This window comes from Mesoplodon bidens (assembly GCF_964165515.1).
Source record: "Mesoplodon bidens genome assembly, chromosome: 5".
NCBI lineage: Eukaryota > Metazoa > Chordata > Mammalia > Artiodactyla > Ziphiidae > Mesoplodon > Mesoplodon bidens.
Genome location: NC_138161.1, coordinates 99115046 through 99133939, shown reverse-complemented (window position 1 = coordinate 99133939; position 18894 = coordinate 99115046). Strand labels below are relative to the sequence as shown.

The 18894-nt window shown below is 42.4% G+C and overlaps 1 protein-coding gene across 1 annotated transcript in view; it reads left to right on the top strand.

The window, feature by feature from the left end:
* Positions 1-18894, top strand: part of MCF2L2 (MCF.2 cell line derived transforming sequence-like 2) — a gene marked incomplete at its 5' end in the record, with an annotated part of 240613 nt that overhangs the window by 192719 nt on the left and 29000 nt on the right. The window contains 5 exons of the mRNA XM_081235351.1: positions 1-70; positions 6200-6292; positions 6998-7090; positions 9603-9674; positions 11823-11948. Coding sequence (XP_081091477.1) covers positions 1-70; positions 6200-6292; positions 6998-7090; positions 9603-9674; positions 11823-11948 — 454 coding nt within the window. The remainder of the gene's footprint in view (positions 71-6199; positions 6293-6997; positions 7091-9602; positions 9675-11822; positions 11949-18894) is intronic.

Below are 18894 nucleotides of genomic sequence, written 5' to 3'. Positions count from 1 at the left end.
GATTTTTCTAAAAGAATTGGAAAAATGCACTGAAAACCCTGAACTTCTGGCACGTTGCTTTCTCAAGAGAGTAAGTCTGTGCTCCCAATAACTCAAAATAACCATGCGATTAAAATCAGCCCTTAATTTTCTGTGTAAGTGGCAAGGGCAAATGGAAACACAAGTGGTCTAAAAGCTTATATCTGCCTTTTGAATACAAAGCGGGAGTCCTTTGCAGTACTTCAGCCTGTGTGAGCTGAGTGCAGTTTGACTGAGCTCACCCTGCTAGGTGAGAACGACTGTAAGCCTGGCTTCCTGCCTAGGCCCCTGAAATAGAAGACTGGCCCCCCAGACCCTTGAGGCAGATGATCCTCCTCTGAATGACTAAGCTAACTGTTTTAGGACAAGAATCACACAGCAGGCTTAAATTCTTCACTGAAGTTGTAGTAACACTCTCAAAAGAAGTACTAAACTGAAACTATAGAAAATATATTTTCTTCCATTTTATTTTCTACGGCATCAAGGAAAGTTAGAAAATTTTAAGTCTACAGCCTGTCTTCCACTTAGCACCTCATTTGTGAACTTCCTGTCCTACAACATCGTATTTCTGTCTGCCTCCCTTCCCACCACACAGACCTCTCCCCTCTTGCCAGTTCTCCACCTGGCTTTGGGCAATAAGTAGGCTGGCTGTTTGGGCCAGTTGTGCTCCCTGGGAGCTGACTCGGAGAAATACCTTAGCCGACATCATTCCCCACCAAGTGCCTCCTTCCTCCTCCTTTGGAGATGAGCCCAGTGCCCTTTGCTTTCTAAACTTTTCCCATTTCTTCTCTCTCTCCCAACCGGCCCTTCCTTTCATTCTCTTGCTTGTTTTTTTTTTTTCTTTGTGAGCCTGAGACAATAGATCAAACAACTTAAGCATTTTTAAACAGCTCAAATGATGACTGATAAGTCTAAGAGCAGTACAGTAAGTCCCCTACCTACGAACCTTCAAGGTGCGAACTTTCAAAGATACGAACGTGCGTTCACATGTCTGATAACGTAAGTTAGTTCACGTGTCTGGTGTACATTGTCACGTGCGTGCATCCTCTGCAAGTGGTTGTGCTTTTGTGTACTTTACAGTACTGTATACAGTACAGTAGTACAGTATCTTTATTTCAAGCCCAGGATGTCTGGAAGCAAGCGTAAAAGCAGCAGTGATGTAGTTGGTACTAAGACGCACTGATGGAGAGGGTGTGGAGAAAAGGGAACCCTCTTGCACTGTTGGTGGGAATGCAAATTGATATAGCCACTATGGAGAACAGTATGGAGATTCCTTAAAAAACTAAAAATAGAACTACCATACCACCCAGCAATCCCACTACTGGGCATATACCCTGAGAAAACCATAATTCAAAAAGAGTCATGTACCACAATGTTCATTGCAGCTCTATTTACAATAGCCAGGACATGGAAGCAACCTAAGTGTCCATTGACAGATGAATGGATAAAGAAGATGTGGTACATATATACAATGGAATATTACTCAGCCAGAAAAAGAAACAAAATTGAGTTATTTGTAGTGAGGTGGATGGACCTAGAGTCTGTTATACAGAGTGAAGTAAGTCAGAAAGAGAAAAACAAATACCGTATGCTAACACATATATATGGAATCTAAAAAAAAAAAAATGGTCATGAAGAACCTAGGGGCAGGACAGGAATAAAGACTCAGACCTACTAGAGAAGGGACTTGAGGACATGGGGAGAGGTAGAGTAGGCTGGGACAAAGTGAGAGAGTAGCATGGACATATGTACACTACCAAATGTAAAACAGATAGCTAGTGGGAAGCAGCCGCATAGTGCAGGGAGATCAGCTTGGTGCTTTGTGACCATCTAGAGGGGTGGGATAGGGAGTGTGGGAGGGAGGGAGATGCAAGAGGAAAGAGATATGGGGATATATGTATACGTATAGCCGATTCACTTTGTTATAAAGCAGAAACTAACACACAATTTTAAAGCAATTATACTCCAATAAAGATGTTAAAAAGAAAAAAGACGTGCTGAGCGATAACGATGGAAACAAAAGTGAAAATAATTGAGAGAGTGGAGCGACAAGAAGAAGAAGAAGTAACTGAAGAACCGAAGAGATTCACGATGCAGGAAATGGCAAGGGGATTTTCTTTATCTGTTAGTTTTTGAGGCACGGGACCCGAACGTAGAATGGTACACGAAGATTGCGGCAGCCGTTCAGAATGCAATCCAGTGCTACCGTGTCATCTATGATGAGAAAAAAAGAGCTACTACCCAGGCATCACTGGACCTGTTTTTTTAAGAGGGTAGATAGAATTGAATCCAGCAAGGAACCAGACCCTGTGCCATCAACGTCAGGTGTGAGTGAAACTGCAGCTTGCCCTCCATCTCCTATCGCTGATGATCCTTCAGCTCTACCATCTCCCACCTCCTCTCCCCCCTCCAGTCAGTAACTCTTCTTGCCTGTTCACTCGATGCCAGCCCCTGTATGCCAGCTGTTGTGCTGTACAACTGTACTTTCAAGGTACTGTACTGTAAGGTTAAAAATGTTTTTCTTTACTTTTTGGCTTTTTTTTAATGTATTATTTGTGTGAAAAGTATTATAAACCTATTACAGTACAGTACTATATAGCTGATTGTGTTATTCTGGTACCTAAGCTAACTTTGTTGGACTTAACGAACAAATTGTACTTACGAACACACTTTCAGAACATGTAGGGGACTTACTGTACCTGTGATAAACTGAAAGCAAGCAAACAAAAATCCCCAGGTTTCAAGGTATTAGACGTAATGGAGAAACAGAGTCTTCAATCCTCAGAGCTCTGACCGACTTAGAAGACCCCTTCCATAGCCCTGTCTGGGCTTTCCATCACAGCTTTGTCATAGGTTTTTCATCCACTGACAGAATTCAAGATACATTAAAAAACATTTTGTATTCAACCTGATTAATTTCCTTTTTGGCTTACTTTGATAGCATTATTTGTGTTTTAAACTATTTGGCAATTTTGCACTCATCAAACCACCAATGTGAAATCTAGTTGCAGAGTTTAGTAATATTTCATAACTGACTATATCATTATTGCAAAGACTTATTGAAATTGTTGAATGAGAAAAAGACCAAATTCCTATGGGGAAAAAAATGGATATTATCAAGTTAAAATTGCCAACTTTGAGGAAATGGTCGGGCAATTGCTAACTAAACATCTTTTCATAGAAAAATTCCTCTCCTAAAGTTTTACAAAGCTTTTTATAGTCCCCCATGTTGGGAGGAACCTTAGAAATCATTAATCCAGACCACAAACCTGCATATAATCCTATATGATTTATGATGTTGGGGACAAAATACAGGTAATAAATTCTTACCAAGCACAAAGTATTACTCTGAGACAAATGAAGTAATTAAAAACCACAATTACTTAACCTTTGAGAATCCTTGAGGGAATTGTCACAGCTGGGCAAAGACCTGTATTGGTTAGCCAATAACGCAGGCCCATCACCCACTATTTACTACAGCAGTTTACCTCTTCTCAGTAATACTTGCAGACTTCCACTAATCATGAACAAGAATTTTGAAATATTGCTCTAGCCAAGTGTTTCAATCAGATTCGATAGCTTGTAGTATCCAGGAAGATTCTGCCCCAGAGACCAACCTCCATGTAGAATAGCGTTTGTCAATAGTTTACTTTGAGTCCCATTTGCTCTGAGATCTCACATGGTACAATAGAGAAAAACACTGGGGTGGGACTCAGGAAACTTAACTTCTTATCTAAATTGAGCCACTTGCTATCAGCATGACCTCAAGTATGTCACTTAAACCCCGGTAGTTTCACTTTTCTCCTGCATACAACAAGCTTAGTAATACCAATTTGTAAGGTTGTGGAAATCAAATAAAATAATGCACACAGAAGGACTCTACAAAAGTAAAAAATGCTTTGACAATAGCTACCATTTGTTGAGTACTCTGCATGTATTGGGCATTTGTTGAGAGGTTTCTATACATCTTCGCATTTAATCGCACAACAATCATAGGAGTTGACTGCTGTTGTGAGCCCACTTAACAGATGAGAAACTGAAGCGAAGGAAGGTTAAGTAACTGACCTCGGACCAAATAGTTTGTAAGTAAGAAAGCCAAGAACTGAACCTGAGCCACAGTCTTCTTAATCCATAAGAAATCATGTCTTCCTGTGTGAATATGAGTTTGGGGGTAGCAATTTTTTTAGCCTCCTGATTTATTCTATAGGGAGGTAAGGAGAATCAGGTACTTTCGTATGCTGCTGGTTAGTGCACACGCTTTCTCTAAGGAATTTTGGACTGAAGAGCAAATTTAGGTCAGTAGTTGTGTTTCAGTACTGGAAGGCATATAATGTTCTGTGATGCTCAAAGTGCAGACACAGGACCAAGGGGTGAAGGTTTCAGGAACACAAGTATCAGCTCAGCATCCACCAAGAGAACCAGGTCCCTCTCTGTTACTGGGAGGATTTAGGGAAAGGTAGCCGACTGTTGGCGATGTTTTCCTGGGTGGAAGGCTGGATCTCCAGTCTCCTTCAGCTTCTGAGAATCTTCTGCTGTTGAGTGTTGAAAGCAATGAAACCTTGAATACTTTTAGGAGCAAAAGGCCAATGTCTTTGTGCTCTGACAAACCAAATGTGGGTGAAATGCCTTAATCAATTTGTAGTGTTTTATAAGCCTGGCCTTCAGTGTAGCAGGAGTATTCCTCAAGTCTAGGCTACTACACTCTGGGAGCCATTGAGTTTAACAAATGTACTTAGCACAGTGCCTGGCACATCAAAGGCACTCAACACATAGTTCTGGAGTGAATGAATAAGGAAGTTATTATTGTTAAGTTCTGAATTATTATTCTAGTTTCTTTTTTTACGGTACGCGGGCCTCTCACTGTTGTGGCCTCTCCCGTTGCGGAGCACAGGCTCCGGACGTGCAGGCTCAGCGGCCATAGCTCACGGGCCCAGCCGTTCCGCGGCATGTGAGATCTTCCTGGACCGGGGCACGAACCCGTGTCCCCTGCATCGGCAGGCGGACTCTCAACCACTGTGCCACCAGGGAAGCCCTATTCTAGTTTCTTAACCAGTCTGAACAACATTTCTCAAGGGCTGTCTGCCTTCTTAAACATGTGTGTGTGTGTGTAGGTTTTCTTGGAGAGAATAGCAAAGGACAGAGTTTCTGTAGTCCTTGCAGTGAAGTGAAATGACCACTTACAATCTATCGGGAGAGAGGAAGAGCTACAGAAATGGAAATCATTCACTACAGCAGGGTGTTTAGAAGTAGAATAGACATAGTGAAAGCTGTAAGGGAAAAAATAACCCATGTCCAGATGAAGGACATCAAGAGTGGCCTCAGCAAGAGGACAGGGACACAGAAATCCACAAGGAAGTGGCCACATGGTCATCTCTGCCAGAGCAGCCCGGGCTCTGTGGCTAGCACAGCTGAGTGGATGGACCAGGTTCTCCTGATGGAATGGATGAAGCTAGCAAGCTGACTCCACAGGCTGGGGGTATCTTTTCTATCTGGGATATTGGCAGATGTGTTCCCACCTCACACAGTCTTGATGCAATGAGAATATAGGTCACACAGCACTTGGAATCCCTCTTGATCTCTAGCACTGAGATAGTCATGTAGCTTTTCCAGTCTCGGAGTCTTGTGCTGCAGGTTGAAGGTGATGTCTGAGGCAGGGGTTGCCCAGACCACTTAGGTTTGTGTCCAAACTGCCACATTTTCCTTCTGGGATGTTTCTATCCTTCGGTTGTTTCTTAGGTTTATTTGTAGGGCTGGCATCATGATGACTGTAATAAGGAGTGAGTGGGGAGAGAGAAAGAAGAGGCCATCAGCTATGAGCACTTTTTTGTCCTTTTTATTACTCAGTGCAGAACTATCTGGGGGAGATATTGGTGTCCCAGATAAAGAGCAGAGGAGAAAGGATAAAGTTAAAACTCGACTCCTGTTCATGAATTTACTTATTTATTTACCAGAGTCCTGTAGCTGCTCTCACAGCACTCCATTCACATCTGCGTTGTTTATAACCCTGTGTTTATCTCCCCATCACACACTCACCCCAACAGAAGCTTATTTATTGTGCATCCCCAGTTCCTTACACATTGAAAATACTCAGGCCTGTTGAATGAATGAATAAACTGTATTATCCTGTCCTCTTACTGAAAAATGCTACCTGGTTAATTTGTTCTAACTTTTTCTCACCCAGAAAGAAGACCTTCAAATATATTTTAAATATCATAAGAATCTGCCCCGAGCCAGGGCAATCTGGCAAGAATGTCAAGACTGCACCTACTTTGGGGTAACATTGCGTTTCTAAGGTCTCCCACAAACTTTTCCCTGGACACTGTTTATGTACATCCAATTTGTAAAGAAATTGAAAGTATGAACTAGGAAGAGGAACTTGGCATTGGGATTTATGTTTATTAATTGGGATTTATGTTTATTAATTGGGATTTATGTTTATTAAAAGTCTCTCCTTTTTTGAAATTATACACTGGAAGTTTCAATGCTGCCCTGAGTCTCCATGGGACAGCTCTGTAATGAGCAGCTGTAGCCTGGTGAGAAAACCAGGGTCCTCTTCTAGGATGGGTTTTAAAAGTGGAATTAAGTCACACTTTGGGGTTCCCTGGAATGATGTCAATAAGCCCATCATGTACCCTTGACTAGACTCCACCACCCCCAAACCCCAATTCTAAGACAGCCTTTTCAGAAGCCTGCCCCATTGTCTCCCTCCTAATGGACTTACTTTCTAAAAGAAATAAATGTTCCGGCATCCCTACTTGCCTATAAAAATACTAGCCAAGCCCATCCCCTTTCCCATTACTCTCATTTTACACACTGTTCCTGAGGGACTGAACAGCCAATAACATTATGCAACTGGTCGACACAGCTGCCCCTTCTCTCCATGAAGAGCTCATTTCACTTCTTATATTTAAATGCTGCTGCTTCTGTTCTGTGTGTGTGTGTTGTTTTGTTTTATGTTGTTTCTCTTTGGCTTTTCAAGGTATGCCAGCGTCAACTGGGTCACAGTCTCCCTCTTTTTAAGTATCTGAGAGGACCAAGCCAGAGACTTAGGAAGTACCAGATGTTGTTGAAGGTAAGTCGATGAGACAGTGCTTCCTGTGCTTGGAGAACAGATGTGGGCGCTATGGTGCTCTTTTCCTTAGACACGTAGAATTGTGACTTCGACTTCCAAAGGTGAAACTATGTCTAGATTTCAGGATTTTTCTGTCCCCAGGTCTAAATCAGCCTCCTCAATGAGGAATAAAACCAAAGAATCATAGGGTCCCGGGAGCCTGGCTAGTCCATCATGCGGCCAGAACATGGATCTCTAAGGAGAGCCCAGCTTAGGGGAGCAGAGGTCCTTGGGAGGAAAGTGGGGAAGAGGGAGGCCACCACACAGCTGGCAGCTGAGAGGGTGGGGAGGCAGCCAGACCTCTATTCTTGGTAACATATCTACAGGTAAGATATCATCTCCATTTTACAGCTGGGGCAAGGAGCTTCAGGAAAGAGGTGCGATTTTCCCTAAAGCTACTATTTTACGTGCATTTAAACAATGGAGGGGAGAAGGCAAAACTGGATTCTTCTCTCCTTTTGCGACATCTACCTCTGCCCTTAGACTGCCTTAGAGCAGCATAACAGAATGAATTTTGTTTTGCTGAATCCCTAGGTGGTTTTTTCTTTGCTCTGATACCAGCACACCTGCAGGAGAGCACTCCCAGACCCCGCCACCACCCGCCCGCCCCCTCCCCGCTCCCCCCCACAGGACAAGAGCTCTGTCAAAGCTGCTTCCCCAGGTGTGAGCTCAGGGAAAGGTTTGGGTCACTCCTCCAAGGTCTGTTTTGAGTTAACCTTTATAAGCAGCTCTTGCCCAGTGGCTACTCTCACTTAATTTAAAAACAAGCCCCTGCTGTTTACTGGGTATCTTCCCACGTATATTTCTTTTTGTTTGTTTGTTTTTGTTTTTGAAAAGAATTATTTATTTACTGAACCTGGGGCAGATTAGATACACAACCAGCTTTAAATTTACATCTTTTAACTCAATTTTGAAGTGTTTTCACACACACGTACATAAATTGGCATGCAACAGTCGTCCTAAGGTAAAACACAGTCACCTTAAACCGTTGCAGGTATTTTCGCCCAAGGTTGAAAAATTGTTTATCCTGAACATGAAAACCTGTAACAGATTTAAATTAAATATATAAAACTCGTTACTTGTAGTTTTCCCCTTGCAAAGATCCAAAAAAAATGTACAAGTAACTAATATACATCAGTCACAACATAATCCTGGATCATCCCCACACCAAAACTAGATGCTCCTTTAATTTTAAACCCATCATCAGAGGCCGAGAGGAAGTCATTTCGTTTTATACAAAACAAAATTCACACCCACCTGTATTTCTTATTTAATCCCCACCATCAGATGTGCCAAAAGGCTCTGAAGTGTGAAGAAACTGAGGCTCAGGGCAGTTAAGCTTACTGCCAACGTTTTGCCCTCAGAACAAGTTACCCTCTCACCTTTGCATCAGCAGGCCCAGCCTTGGCTGCACCGGCTCTGCCGCTGCCAGTGTGGGATGCCTGGACCTCTCAGGCCTTGGTTTTCTCGCCTGTAAAGTGAGGACACTAGTACCTCCTGCACAGGTTGCTGTGAGGAGCCAGTGGGTGATGCAGTAGAGAGCTCACTCAGGGCTGACCCCCAGGAAGCTTCCACAACATAAAGTGCAGCTGTCGTTTTATACGTGGAGCCGTCACACCAGCCTGGGAATGAGGCTGATGACCCTCTGCTTCCCTCCGAGAGTGGCCTGTGAGCATGTTTTGGTACAGCGTTAAATGGTAATACTCCATGTAGGCTAGGGGCTGGTGAAAAAAGCTTTCATTTATGGCTGGTGGGAACACAGTCCTTCTCTAAAGAACTTGGAAACATGCATCACAACTCTTTTTTTTTTTTTTTTTTTTTTTTTTTTTTTTTTTTTCTTTTTGCGGTATGCGGGCCTCTCACTGTTGTGGCCTCTCCCGTTGCGGAGCACAGGCTCCGGACGCGCAGGCCCAGCGGCCATGGCTCACGGGCCCAGCCGCTCCGTGGCATATGGGATCCTCCCAGACCGGGGCACGAACCCGTATCCCCTGCATCGGCAGGCGGACTCTCAACCACTGCGCCACCAGGGAGGCCCCACAACTCTTAACATTAACAATTCTACTTGTAGGAATTTATCCTTAAGAAAAGTGTATAAAGATTATTATTATTTTAGTAAATTATTGAACCTAAATGTTTAACAGTAGGGGGGATTAATCAATTATGATTTAGCTATAGGATGCAATACTCTGGCACAATTAAAAACCATGTTTTAAAAAATATATAATGTCATGGGAAAATGTTCATGATACGTTGTTGAGAAAAAGCAGGCTACAAAATAGTGTGTCCAATGTGATTCTGTGTTTGTGGAAAGAACCCTGCGCTGAATGTACCATTTACTCTTTCCCTCTTACTTGTGACAAACAGACAAGTTTATATACATCCTCAGTTTAGCATTGGCTGGAGATTGTTTGCACAACAGATTAAGTTGGCCTTCTACTTTTTGACTTTCAATAAAGCTTTTGGGTTAATGCAGGGTCTGCTGGATTTTGAGTCACCTGAGGATTTGGAGATGGACCCAGGTGATCTAGAAGGAGGTTTGGCTAAGGTACTGGATATTAAATATCGTTCTATGTACTAACTGCTAATGGTGTTTGCCTATACATGGAAGGACTTAAGAGCGATTTTGTTTTGTTTATGATCTTTATTGTGTAAATTTTCTAAAATAATATGCATCCTATAATTCATAGGGGAAAAAACAAAAAAATAAAGACAATTTCAAAGTGGGGATTTATAATAGGATAAGTGGTAATATATCTTCTTCCTTCCACATAAAAATGTTTTACTGGAATACAAAAGTAAGCGAAGGTATAAAATACATACATAAAAGACTGGAAGTAAATATAATAAAATCCCTTCCGTGGTTTTCCTGCATGGTAGGATTATGAATTATTTATATTTACTTCTTTGTACGCCTTAGTAAATCTATATACATTATGCCCTGTTCCCTTCCAAATGTGTGTGTATATGTGTGTGAATTCTAAGACAACCAAGAAGAAACTTGGAAGAAGTGATGGCCACACCAGATTGGGAAGAAATTTGTGGCTTGGAAGTGGGTTTTTTCCATTTTTCTATTATAAAATTCTGATTTTAACAAGAATAACATGAGGCATGTGTCTCAAGGGGCGGTCATTTGCATGTCCTCTCTGCTCAGATGGTGCTGTGGGGATGCCTTAAGATTAAAGGAAGCTCAAGGCACAGGTAGTAATTTTATAGCCTGGAGCAAATGCAGCTAGCCTGGTTTAGAGGAGTTTAATAATGTTTGTAAGAATTTACCCTGAGTTAGAGAGGTTTAATAATGTTTGTAAGAGTCCTATATCACACAGTGTAAAACTAGCCACCTGCCGTGTTTGTGGGAGGAGGGTTAGTGGGAAGGAGAGGAAATAGGTAGCCGTTGAGTCTCTAAAAGCACATTGAGTTTCAAGTATTTAGGAAAGAGGAAGATGCCTGGTGTAAGAACTTTTAATCCTTTGTTAATGACGGTTACAATCATCTTGGTGAGAGTGTGTTGTCTTCCACCAGGACCTGGAACACATTTACCATAAGTAAGAAGGTAAGAATCCATGGGAAATTGTTCAGTGGAGGCAGCTTGCTGTGCTCCATTCATCAGCCCTGTCACTCATATCTCTTATCCAAAGATGCTGATCTTCAGAGTTTAAGTAGAGATTAAGAAAATACACAACGCTTTGCTTACATCATGCAGTAGAGGATAAGAAGAGGTGGGGCTATATGCGGAGCAGCAAAGAGCTCTCTGTTCTTTGTTGTAGAAGTTGATGTGTTAAAAAAAAAAAAAATGGACAAAGCCAAAATCTTTTTGTTTGTATTTAGCAGATAACAGATAAATGTGCTATGTAGGTAGCAGGGGAATAAAATACGGAAACCCTAAGCAAAAGACTTTCAAGCTGAAACAACCATCCCTATCACGTCCTAAGTGTCACAATAGTAATAATTGGAATGTTGGTCTCTTAAGTCAGCTTTTCCCTTAATTCTGGGTCTTTATGCTGTTTGGGAGGTGCAGATCATGTTGGCTTACCTCTTTGGCATCTTTAATGGTGATAGAATATGGGAAGGTCCGGGGGAGGAGAGGAGAGAGAAAGGGCAGAGCTCGGGGAGATTCAGTGTGACAAATGCCACCGTTATGGTGTTTACACATAAATCATTAGTAAACCTCTGCATAGCAGCCCATTCTTTGCCTCTAAAGTTTACAAATATCCTCCTCTGGGATGGTTTTAAGTATAATTTTACCCATAGGAATAAGACTGTCACATTAAATACAGAAATATGATACTCAGATTGTACTTTTCAATAGGCCCTGGGGGTAGGGGAGTAAAAGGGAGAGCACCCTATTTAAAAGGGCTGGGGTTTTCATGCTTTACAAAAGCTCAGGATGTTTCTTATATAGCCAGAATATAATGTCCATGATTTTATGAACTTCATTCTTCATCAGTACAATGTGCAGAAAGTGTAATGATTTTGCTTGTGTGTGCGTGTGTGTGTGTGTATCATATATTGTACTTAAACCAGCAAATATCCTTAGCTACCATTCTTTGGGAGCAGGGAAACAGGTTGATGTACCTACCTTCTCAGTCACTTCATGCTGGCTGGATCCGTGGCTCCTTATCTCTGTCCTGTTTCCCTTCTTCCCTCGGTAGATGGTTTACCTTTTGATTTCCAACAAGACATTTGGTTTCCACAGAATGGGCCAGAGAGGACCAAGGATTCAGCCTTCTCAGACGACCTACAACAAGCTTTGGCCATGATGGAGGATTTGATCAAGTCCTGTGAGTTGGCTGTGGACTTGGCAGCAGTCACTGGATGTCCGGTATGTTCCATAGCAAGTGCTGGGACATTTCAACAAAAGGCAGGCACAGTATTACAAAGGTAGCAGATACTGTGGCAAAGTTAGAGAACTGATCTGTGGGAAAGGAATTTGACTCTGGAGGAAAGTTACCTAAATCGGTCAGCAAACGTGTGCTACGAGATTCCAAGCAGCGCCTCAGCATTTTTAGGAATCTTGGGTTGTGGCCCTTGGAATCCTGAATGTTGAAACTGACCCATACTCTGGAAAAAGCAAGAACTCAGGGACCAGAACATATTGGTCAGGGGAAAGTGCTGAGGGAGTAATTTATTTTCTCACTCGTGGCACCATTAAAATATTAAAAGATTTTCCCTCTTGAGTTATATTTTCTCTGTGAAAATTACTTTGAAAATGGGTCCTAAGTGAACACCTAACCCCATTTTACATCACAGATCCCAGAAGAGGCCCAATAAGCATATATTGTGTATCCCTTAATCCAAGTGCTTAAAGAAAAATACCCAAAGAGAGAATGCTGGGGGGTTGAGCCATCTCAACTCTGGCGTTAGAGTTAATCCCAAGCAGGCCAGACCCAGGCATTCCAGGCAAACTATCCTCTATAACTTTATGATTGCCCTGCGACTGGTTTTCACTGAGCTACTCTAGATTTTGACTCAGGGGTATTTTCTGTCATTGTCATAACAAATTACCCCAAACTTGGTGCCTTCAAATAGTGCAAATTTATTGTCTTACAGTTCCACGGATCAGGAGTACAACATAGTCTCACTAGGCTAAAATCAAGGTGTCTGCCTTCCTTTCTGGAGGCTTTAGGAGAAAATCTCTTTCACTGCCTTTTCCAGTTTACAAAGGCCACCCACTCAACTACCTCTGCTCATGGCATCTTCCTCCCTCTTCAATGCCAGCAACGGATGTTGAGTTCTTCTCCCATCACATCACTCAGACCTTCCCTTCTTTCTCTTCCACCTTTAAGAACTCTTGTGATTACACTGGGCCCAACCAGTTAATCAATGATAATCTCCCCATCTCAAAGTCAGCTAGTGAACAACCTTAATTCGTCACATAACCTGACCTAGTCTCAGGCTCCAGGGATTAGGACATGGACATCTTTGGGAGGCCATTCTTCTGCCTCCCACACAGGGATCAAACATTCAGAGAATTGTTGATACATGTCACACAGATACTTTCCTTCTCTTTTTTACCTTTTCATTTTTACCTGGATTTAACATACTGTTTATTGAGGTCTGGGTAGATGAAATGACCTTTCTTTTCTTTCCTTGTCAGAAATCAAACCACGCAAATTAATTAGGGGCAAAAACCCCTGTGATTTTTTTTTTTTTTTTTTTTTTTTTTTTTTTTGCTGTACGCGGGCCTCTCACTGCTGTGGCCTCTCCCGTTGCGGAGCACAGGCTCCGGACACACAGGCTCCGCGGCCATGGCTCGCGGGCCCAGCCGCTCCGCGGCATGTGGGATCTTCCGGGATAGGGGCACGAACCCGTGTCCCCTGCATCGGCAGGCGGACTCTCAACCACTGCGCCACCAGGGAAGCCCCCCCCTGTGATTTTTGATTTCCCTCCTTCCTGGTTTTCCTCTGGCCCGCATCTCAGAAACAGCCCCACTGGGTTTGCTGAGATCTGGGCAGCGATGCTATTACTGTCCCCTGGGACTCCAGAATGCTCTCTGCTTACTACTGATGCAAGATTCAAGAGGGTATTCATGAACCATGGGGTGTGTGGCAGAGGGGATTGTTTTCTTGATGATAACTGTTTCCTTCTTTGGCTAAGAAAAGTCAAGAGAGCAATTTGTTTAATCATTTTGGAATATCTTTCTGTTCTTCTTTTCATCTTTGAACACATGTCAGCTACCCCTATCAGATGTCCCTTTCCCTGAATCAAAAGATTGTCCTGGAACCTGTACTCAGGGCAGGAAACTCCCAGCTATTATTCTGTGTGTAAGTAACATAGGAAGAGGAAGTTATGAGAAAAGAATATTAAAATGTGAGTAAATAGCAATCTACTCTGATTTCATTACAAGCTGGTTTGCATGCAAATAAGATGAATGAGTTTATAGAATTTTAGAGTTTTTTTTTTTTTTTTTTGTGGTATGCGGGCCTCTCACTGTTGTGGCCTCTCCCATTGCGGAGCACAGGCTCCGGATGCGCAGGCTCAGCGGCCATGGCTCACGGGCGCAGCCACTCCGTGGCATGTGGGATTTTCCCAGACTGGGGCACGAACCCATGTCCCCTGCATCGGCAGGCGGACTCTCAACCACTGCGCCACCAGGGAAGCCTGAATTTTAGAGATTTTTTAACACCAAGGCAAAGAACTTTTCTCCCCCATGTGTCCTCAGAATTGCACCTTTGAAATACACTCTTCTTTTTCACTAAGACTTTAACTTGCTTTACATCTAGTACATTAGATAATGTATCCTGACAGTTTTGTATAATCCTACTGAATTATGGAAGAGCAGGCATTGGACTTTTCAACTTTCTGATTCAGGAACAGGTCCATGGAAAGAAGAGTTGACTCACCCCAATCACGTGGTCATCAGCCAGGACTATTTCTTGGATCTCTTCACTCCCTATCCAGGGTGCCAACCTCTCAACACATTCTTCATCTGATTCTGTTTAGAGTTTACTAACAACTCAACTACTGTTAACTCAGATCTAATGATTCTGAGATTCTTTGCATCAGCTTTGTAGAACTTTATCACAAGGTGTTTACCATCACATGCTGTATGTAGAGATTAATCCAGAACTTAACTTAGTTTCTCTATTGACATCCAATATTAACCTGGTTTTGTGAAGAAAAGAAATTGAACTTGGTGGGATGAATTCATAATTAAAACAACTAGAAAAAAATGCCCTTCTGATATTTACATTTTCTCCCTGTTGTGTATACTCAGTTAGTTCTTGGTTTAGTTTAATCACAGAAGATTTAAGAAAAAATTTTTTAAGAAAATTTGTCTGTGAAACACTGAGATGTAATTTATTTCCCTCTCTTTACAAAAAAAGAAGTTCCCCCCCTATTCAATTCAGTGCATAAAATATAGATGCATTTAGAGTTCTTTTAAATCCTCACTTTCCAGGAACATGTTCCAAGGTTGAATAGTAAAGGTTGAATGAAATATTTTATTTTCTGAAACAAATTTATGTTATTCGATAAAGGAATTATTTTTATTGCAAATTTATTGTGGGCTAGGGCCAGGTATTTTATTTTCTATTTTAGTTCCCACTTTCCTTACCATAGTGTTGGCTGCAGAGATAAGGCTGAGTAAATAATCTTGATGACTCAGTGGAATTGCCTTGTACATCATCCCACCTTCACAGCACCCATGTTAAAGGGTGATTGTGAGGCATAAATGAGGATTAAATCACAGGGCACCTAGCACCACGCCTGGCACGTGGTAGATGCTGAATAAAGGGCCCCAGTGCTGACTTATTTGTCAGTTAGGCTGGAAAGGAAGGAACCCCTTTGCTTCTGGCAGTTGTAATCACAAGCCCCTCGGTCCCACAGCTTCTACTTTTCATTTCTGGACCAGGCTTTGTGCTAATTCACTTATCCAGATGTTTCCTGCCTCTTTGTACAAGAAGTATATAGCTCTGTCCCTTTAGCTGTCATGGCCAGGAGTGAAAACCTGGGCACCCAAAAGAAGTCTCCTTCTGGAGGCTAGTTTTCCTACGGTCACTCTCTCAGTCAGATTCTTCATTTGGTCGATGTAGTCACATTTGAAATTCTTACCTCAGAGCTCTTACCTACAAAATGTCCACACATGAAAATGGTAGCATTTACTAGATTATTTTGCCATCATTTGCCATATCAGGAAGACCATCTGACATTTCATTTGCTGATTTGTTTGGGGCCGCCCCTATGTTGTATCTGTGAGCTCACACCCATCAGATTCATCAACACACCAAAGTGATGGCCACACTATTACATCACTAGTGGAAAAACTGGTTGAGGCTACATTCATTTCCTAGAGCTGCGATAACAAAGCACCACAAATTAGGTGGCTAAAAAACACAAAAATGTATTCTCTCACAGTTGTGGAGGCAAGAAGTCCAAAATCAAGGTTGTTGGCAGGCCCATTCCTCTGAAGGCTCTAGGGAAGAATCCTTCCTTGCTTGTCTCCTGGGTTCCTTGGCTTATAGCTGCATCACTCCAATTTCTGCCTATCGTCCTAACTGTCTTCTCTATGTGTGTGTCTTTGTTTTCTTATAAGGACACCAGTCATTGGATTAGGGCCCACCCTTATCCAGTATGACCTCATTTTAACTAATTACGTCTGCAAAGAGCCTATTTCCAAATAAGGTCACATTCTGAGATCCTGGGTGGACATGAGTTTTTTGGGAAATACTATTCAAGCCAGTTCAAGGTCATCACTGAATTAGCTTCCTCACAGTGCTGAGCATTTAGCTTTGTGTCCCCTCAGGCACTCACTAAATGCCAATAAATGATTCCATACTTTAGGGCACAAGTATCTGCAAGAGGTTGTACATGTAGTCTCTGGCCTTGGGGCCAACTCCTGTCTGACTGGAAAGAAAGGATATATATGGTTGAAAAGGTGGCCAAGGGTCATCCTTGGTCCTGTTCAGAGCAATCCCCCTACCCTCTTCCCTTTGGAGGCAGAGTAGCCTCCACACAGGCATGTGTCCTGGATGACGGTAACATATGTACACCTGTCCTTCATCACTGCTATACAGGGCATGTGCCCTCGGCCACCACAGGATGGGCCTCAAGCATTGAGATGTCTGATCCCATCACAAGCGTGGTCCTGAGAAAGTTTATGCAAGATGTCCTGGATGATATGTAGCCCATCTCTTCCAACTCATCTCAAAAGACCCAGCGATTCCCTCTAGTGACCTTCAATGATGACAGGCTTACTGGAAAAGGCAACCATATAGCCTCAGGAAGGGTCAGTACAATGACAGGACAGGGCTCATGGATGTGAGAACTAAACAATTCCAGGATCCACAGCAACTCTAGGGCTTTGGCCTGGGAGAGAGCTGGGGTTCTCCCCTGTGTGCTCTGCCTATACGTGCCAGGTATGTCCTCTCCCCTCACCGGCCACTAACTGGTTCTTTTCCCCCATTGGTGTCTTTTCCTCTTCCTCATAGTTTCTGATGACTTACCTTCTTTATTGCTCTGCTTCCTTATCATTCATTCCACCTCCAGCCCTCTCATAAAGCATCTCACAGCTACAACTCTTTCTGCTTACTGCTTCCTCCTTAGTTCTCCTCAGTTCAGACAGGGATCAGATTGGCCATCTGGCACATCATTTTTACACCGGGCCTCTGGTCAGGGGCTGGCCCGTCTCTGGATTCACATCCTTTGGCCAATTGCTTACTAAGGTTCAAACAGCTGTGGCTGTGGGAGGGATGAGAAGTGCAGAGGCTGTAAAGGACAAAAACGTCGCTGCCTAGGGTGGCCTCTTCCATCTCTACAGCCCACGGCCTTGGCAGACACCTTAACTCACATCGCCCAGCCCTCTGCAGGTCATCAGAGTGTACACCTGGGCTTGTTCCCCTGTTCCCCCATCCTTCTGGCCTCTTTCAGAATTGCTTTTAAAAGCTGTACTATGAAATGATGCCTCCACATTCCCCAGGTGTGTCATTAGAAACAGCTTTACCTAAAGTCCATTCATCTGTCTATTCTGGGATGCGGTTGAAGGTGGGCTCAGTATTTGATGCAGTGACCCTTTATGCAGACCCATGGGAGAAATTTCTCTCACGTCTTATTAACAAATTGCCATGCTTTCCCTTAACAACTGGTTTGGGTATGTCTTTGGACATAATGAATCATATAACTCACCAGATTTCCCTCTGTACTAAGGTCAAAGTCTAGTCTGCAGCAAGTTTACATGCTTTATATTGTATGGATTTTATGTACATCCTCTTCATCTTACTGTTTTAATCTCTATTTTTTTTTCTTCAGCCTAATTTCCTTGGTTATCTTCTGTCTGCCTATAATGTATATATTTTTATAAGATGTATCTAATTTTTGAAATGGGGTGAAATATAAATACATTTTTAAATAGAAACTACTGATTACAGTCGTTCCTGTGGCAAATGTTAAACATCTACTTTTGCCAGCTGCCTTGACTAAACATATTTCCTGTACTCTATAGGTCTGAATTGTACAAATTGAATGGGTGTAAAGGAGAAGGCAATCACTGAGGGCTGGGGTGTTTCCATTTGAGTGGGTGCAGGAAGGATGTGGATAGTGAAAAACTCCTCACTGGTCCTCATGGACCCATCGCCCATCTGTCTTGGGGTGCACTCAAGCTAAGCCTGTGCAACCTGCAGCAGAAGCATCGTGCTTTTAGGAGAGAAGGCCTTGTGACTGGGGCTTTTATTCCTCAATGAGGATTTTATTCACTACATTTAACACATGTAAATTTTACAAAGCAAAAAGAGAAAAATAGCTCTGAAAATATGACACAAGCACCATAGAAGTGACTAGAGTTTATTGCCCTTGAAGTTTTTGTTTTTAGACTTTCAGATATAAAGTCATTCATTTTTTAAAAGGTATTCACAGTTTGTTCAATATAAATAAGTTATAAAATACACATATGTCTAGTAATAATCATCAGAAATTGTAGGTCTTTATCTCAGCTAGATGTAACTCAGGGAAATGTCTCTGTCCTGGTCCTGTTCAAATAATTTTTCCTTTTGGTGTTTTGATTCAGGGAAATAAAGTCTTGATTATCTACTTTAAGTGATATAATTTTTGAAAAATACCAGACAAAATACCACATTTCTAGTTCATCACACTCCACTACCTTTAGAGAGAGCTCAGAGAAGGCCAGGTCACTTCATTTGGACTTTCAACCAGACATATGATGGTGGAAGGAGATATAGTGTGTGCCTTAGAGCCAAAAAGATGAAATAAAAGATTTGTCATTTGGAATTATCTTTGCACTGTTCACTCACTCTGAAAAATGCAGAGTTGAATGT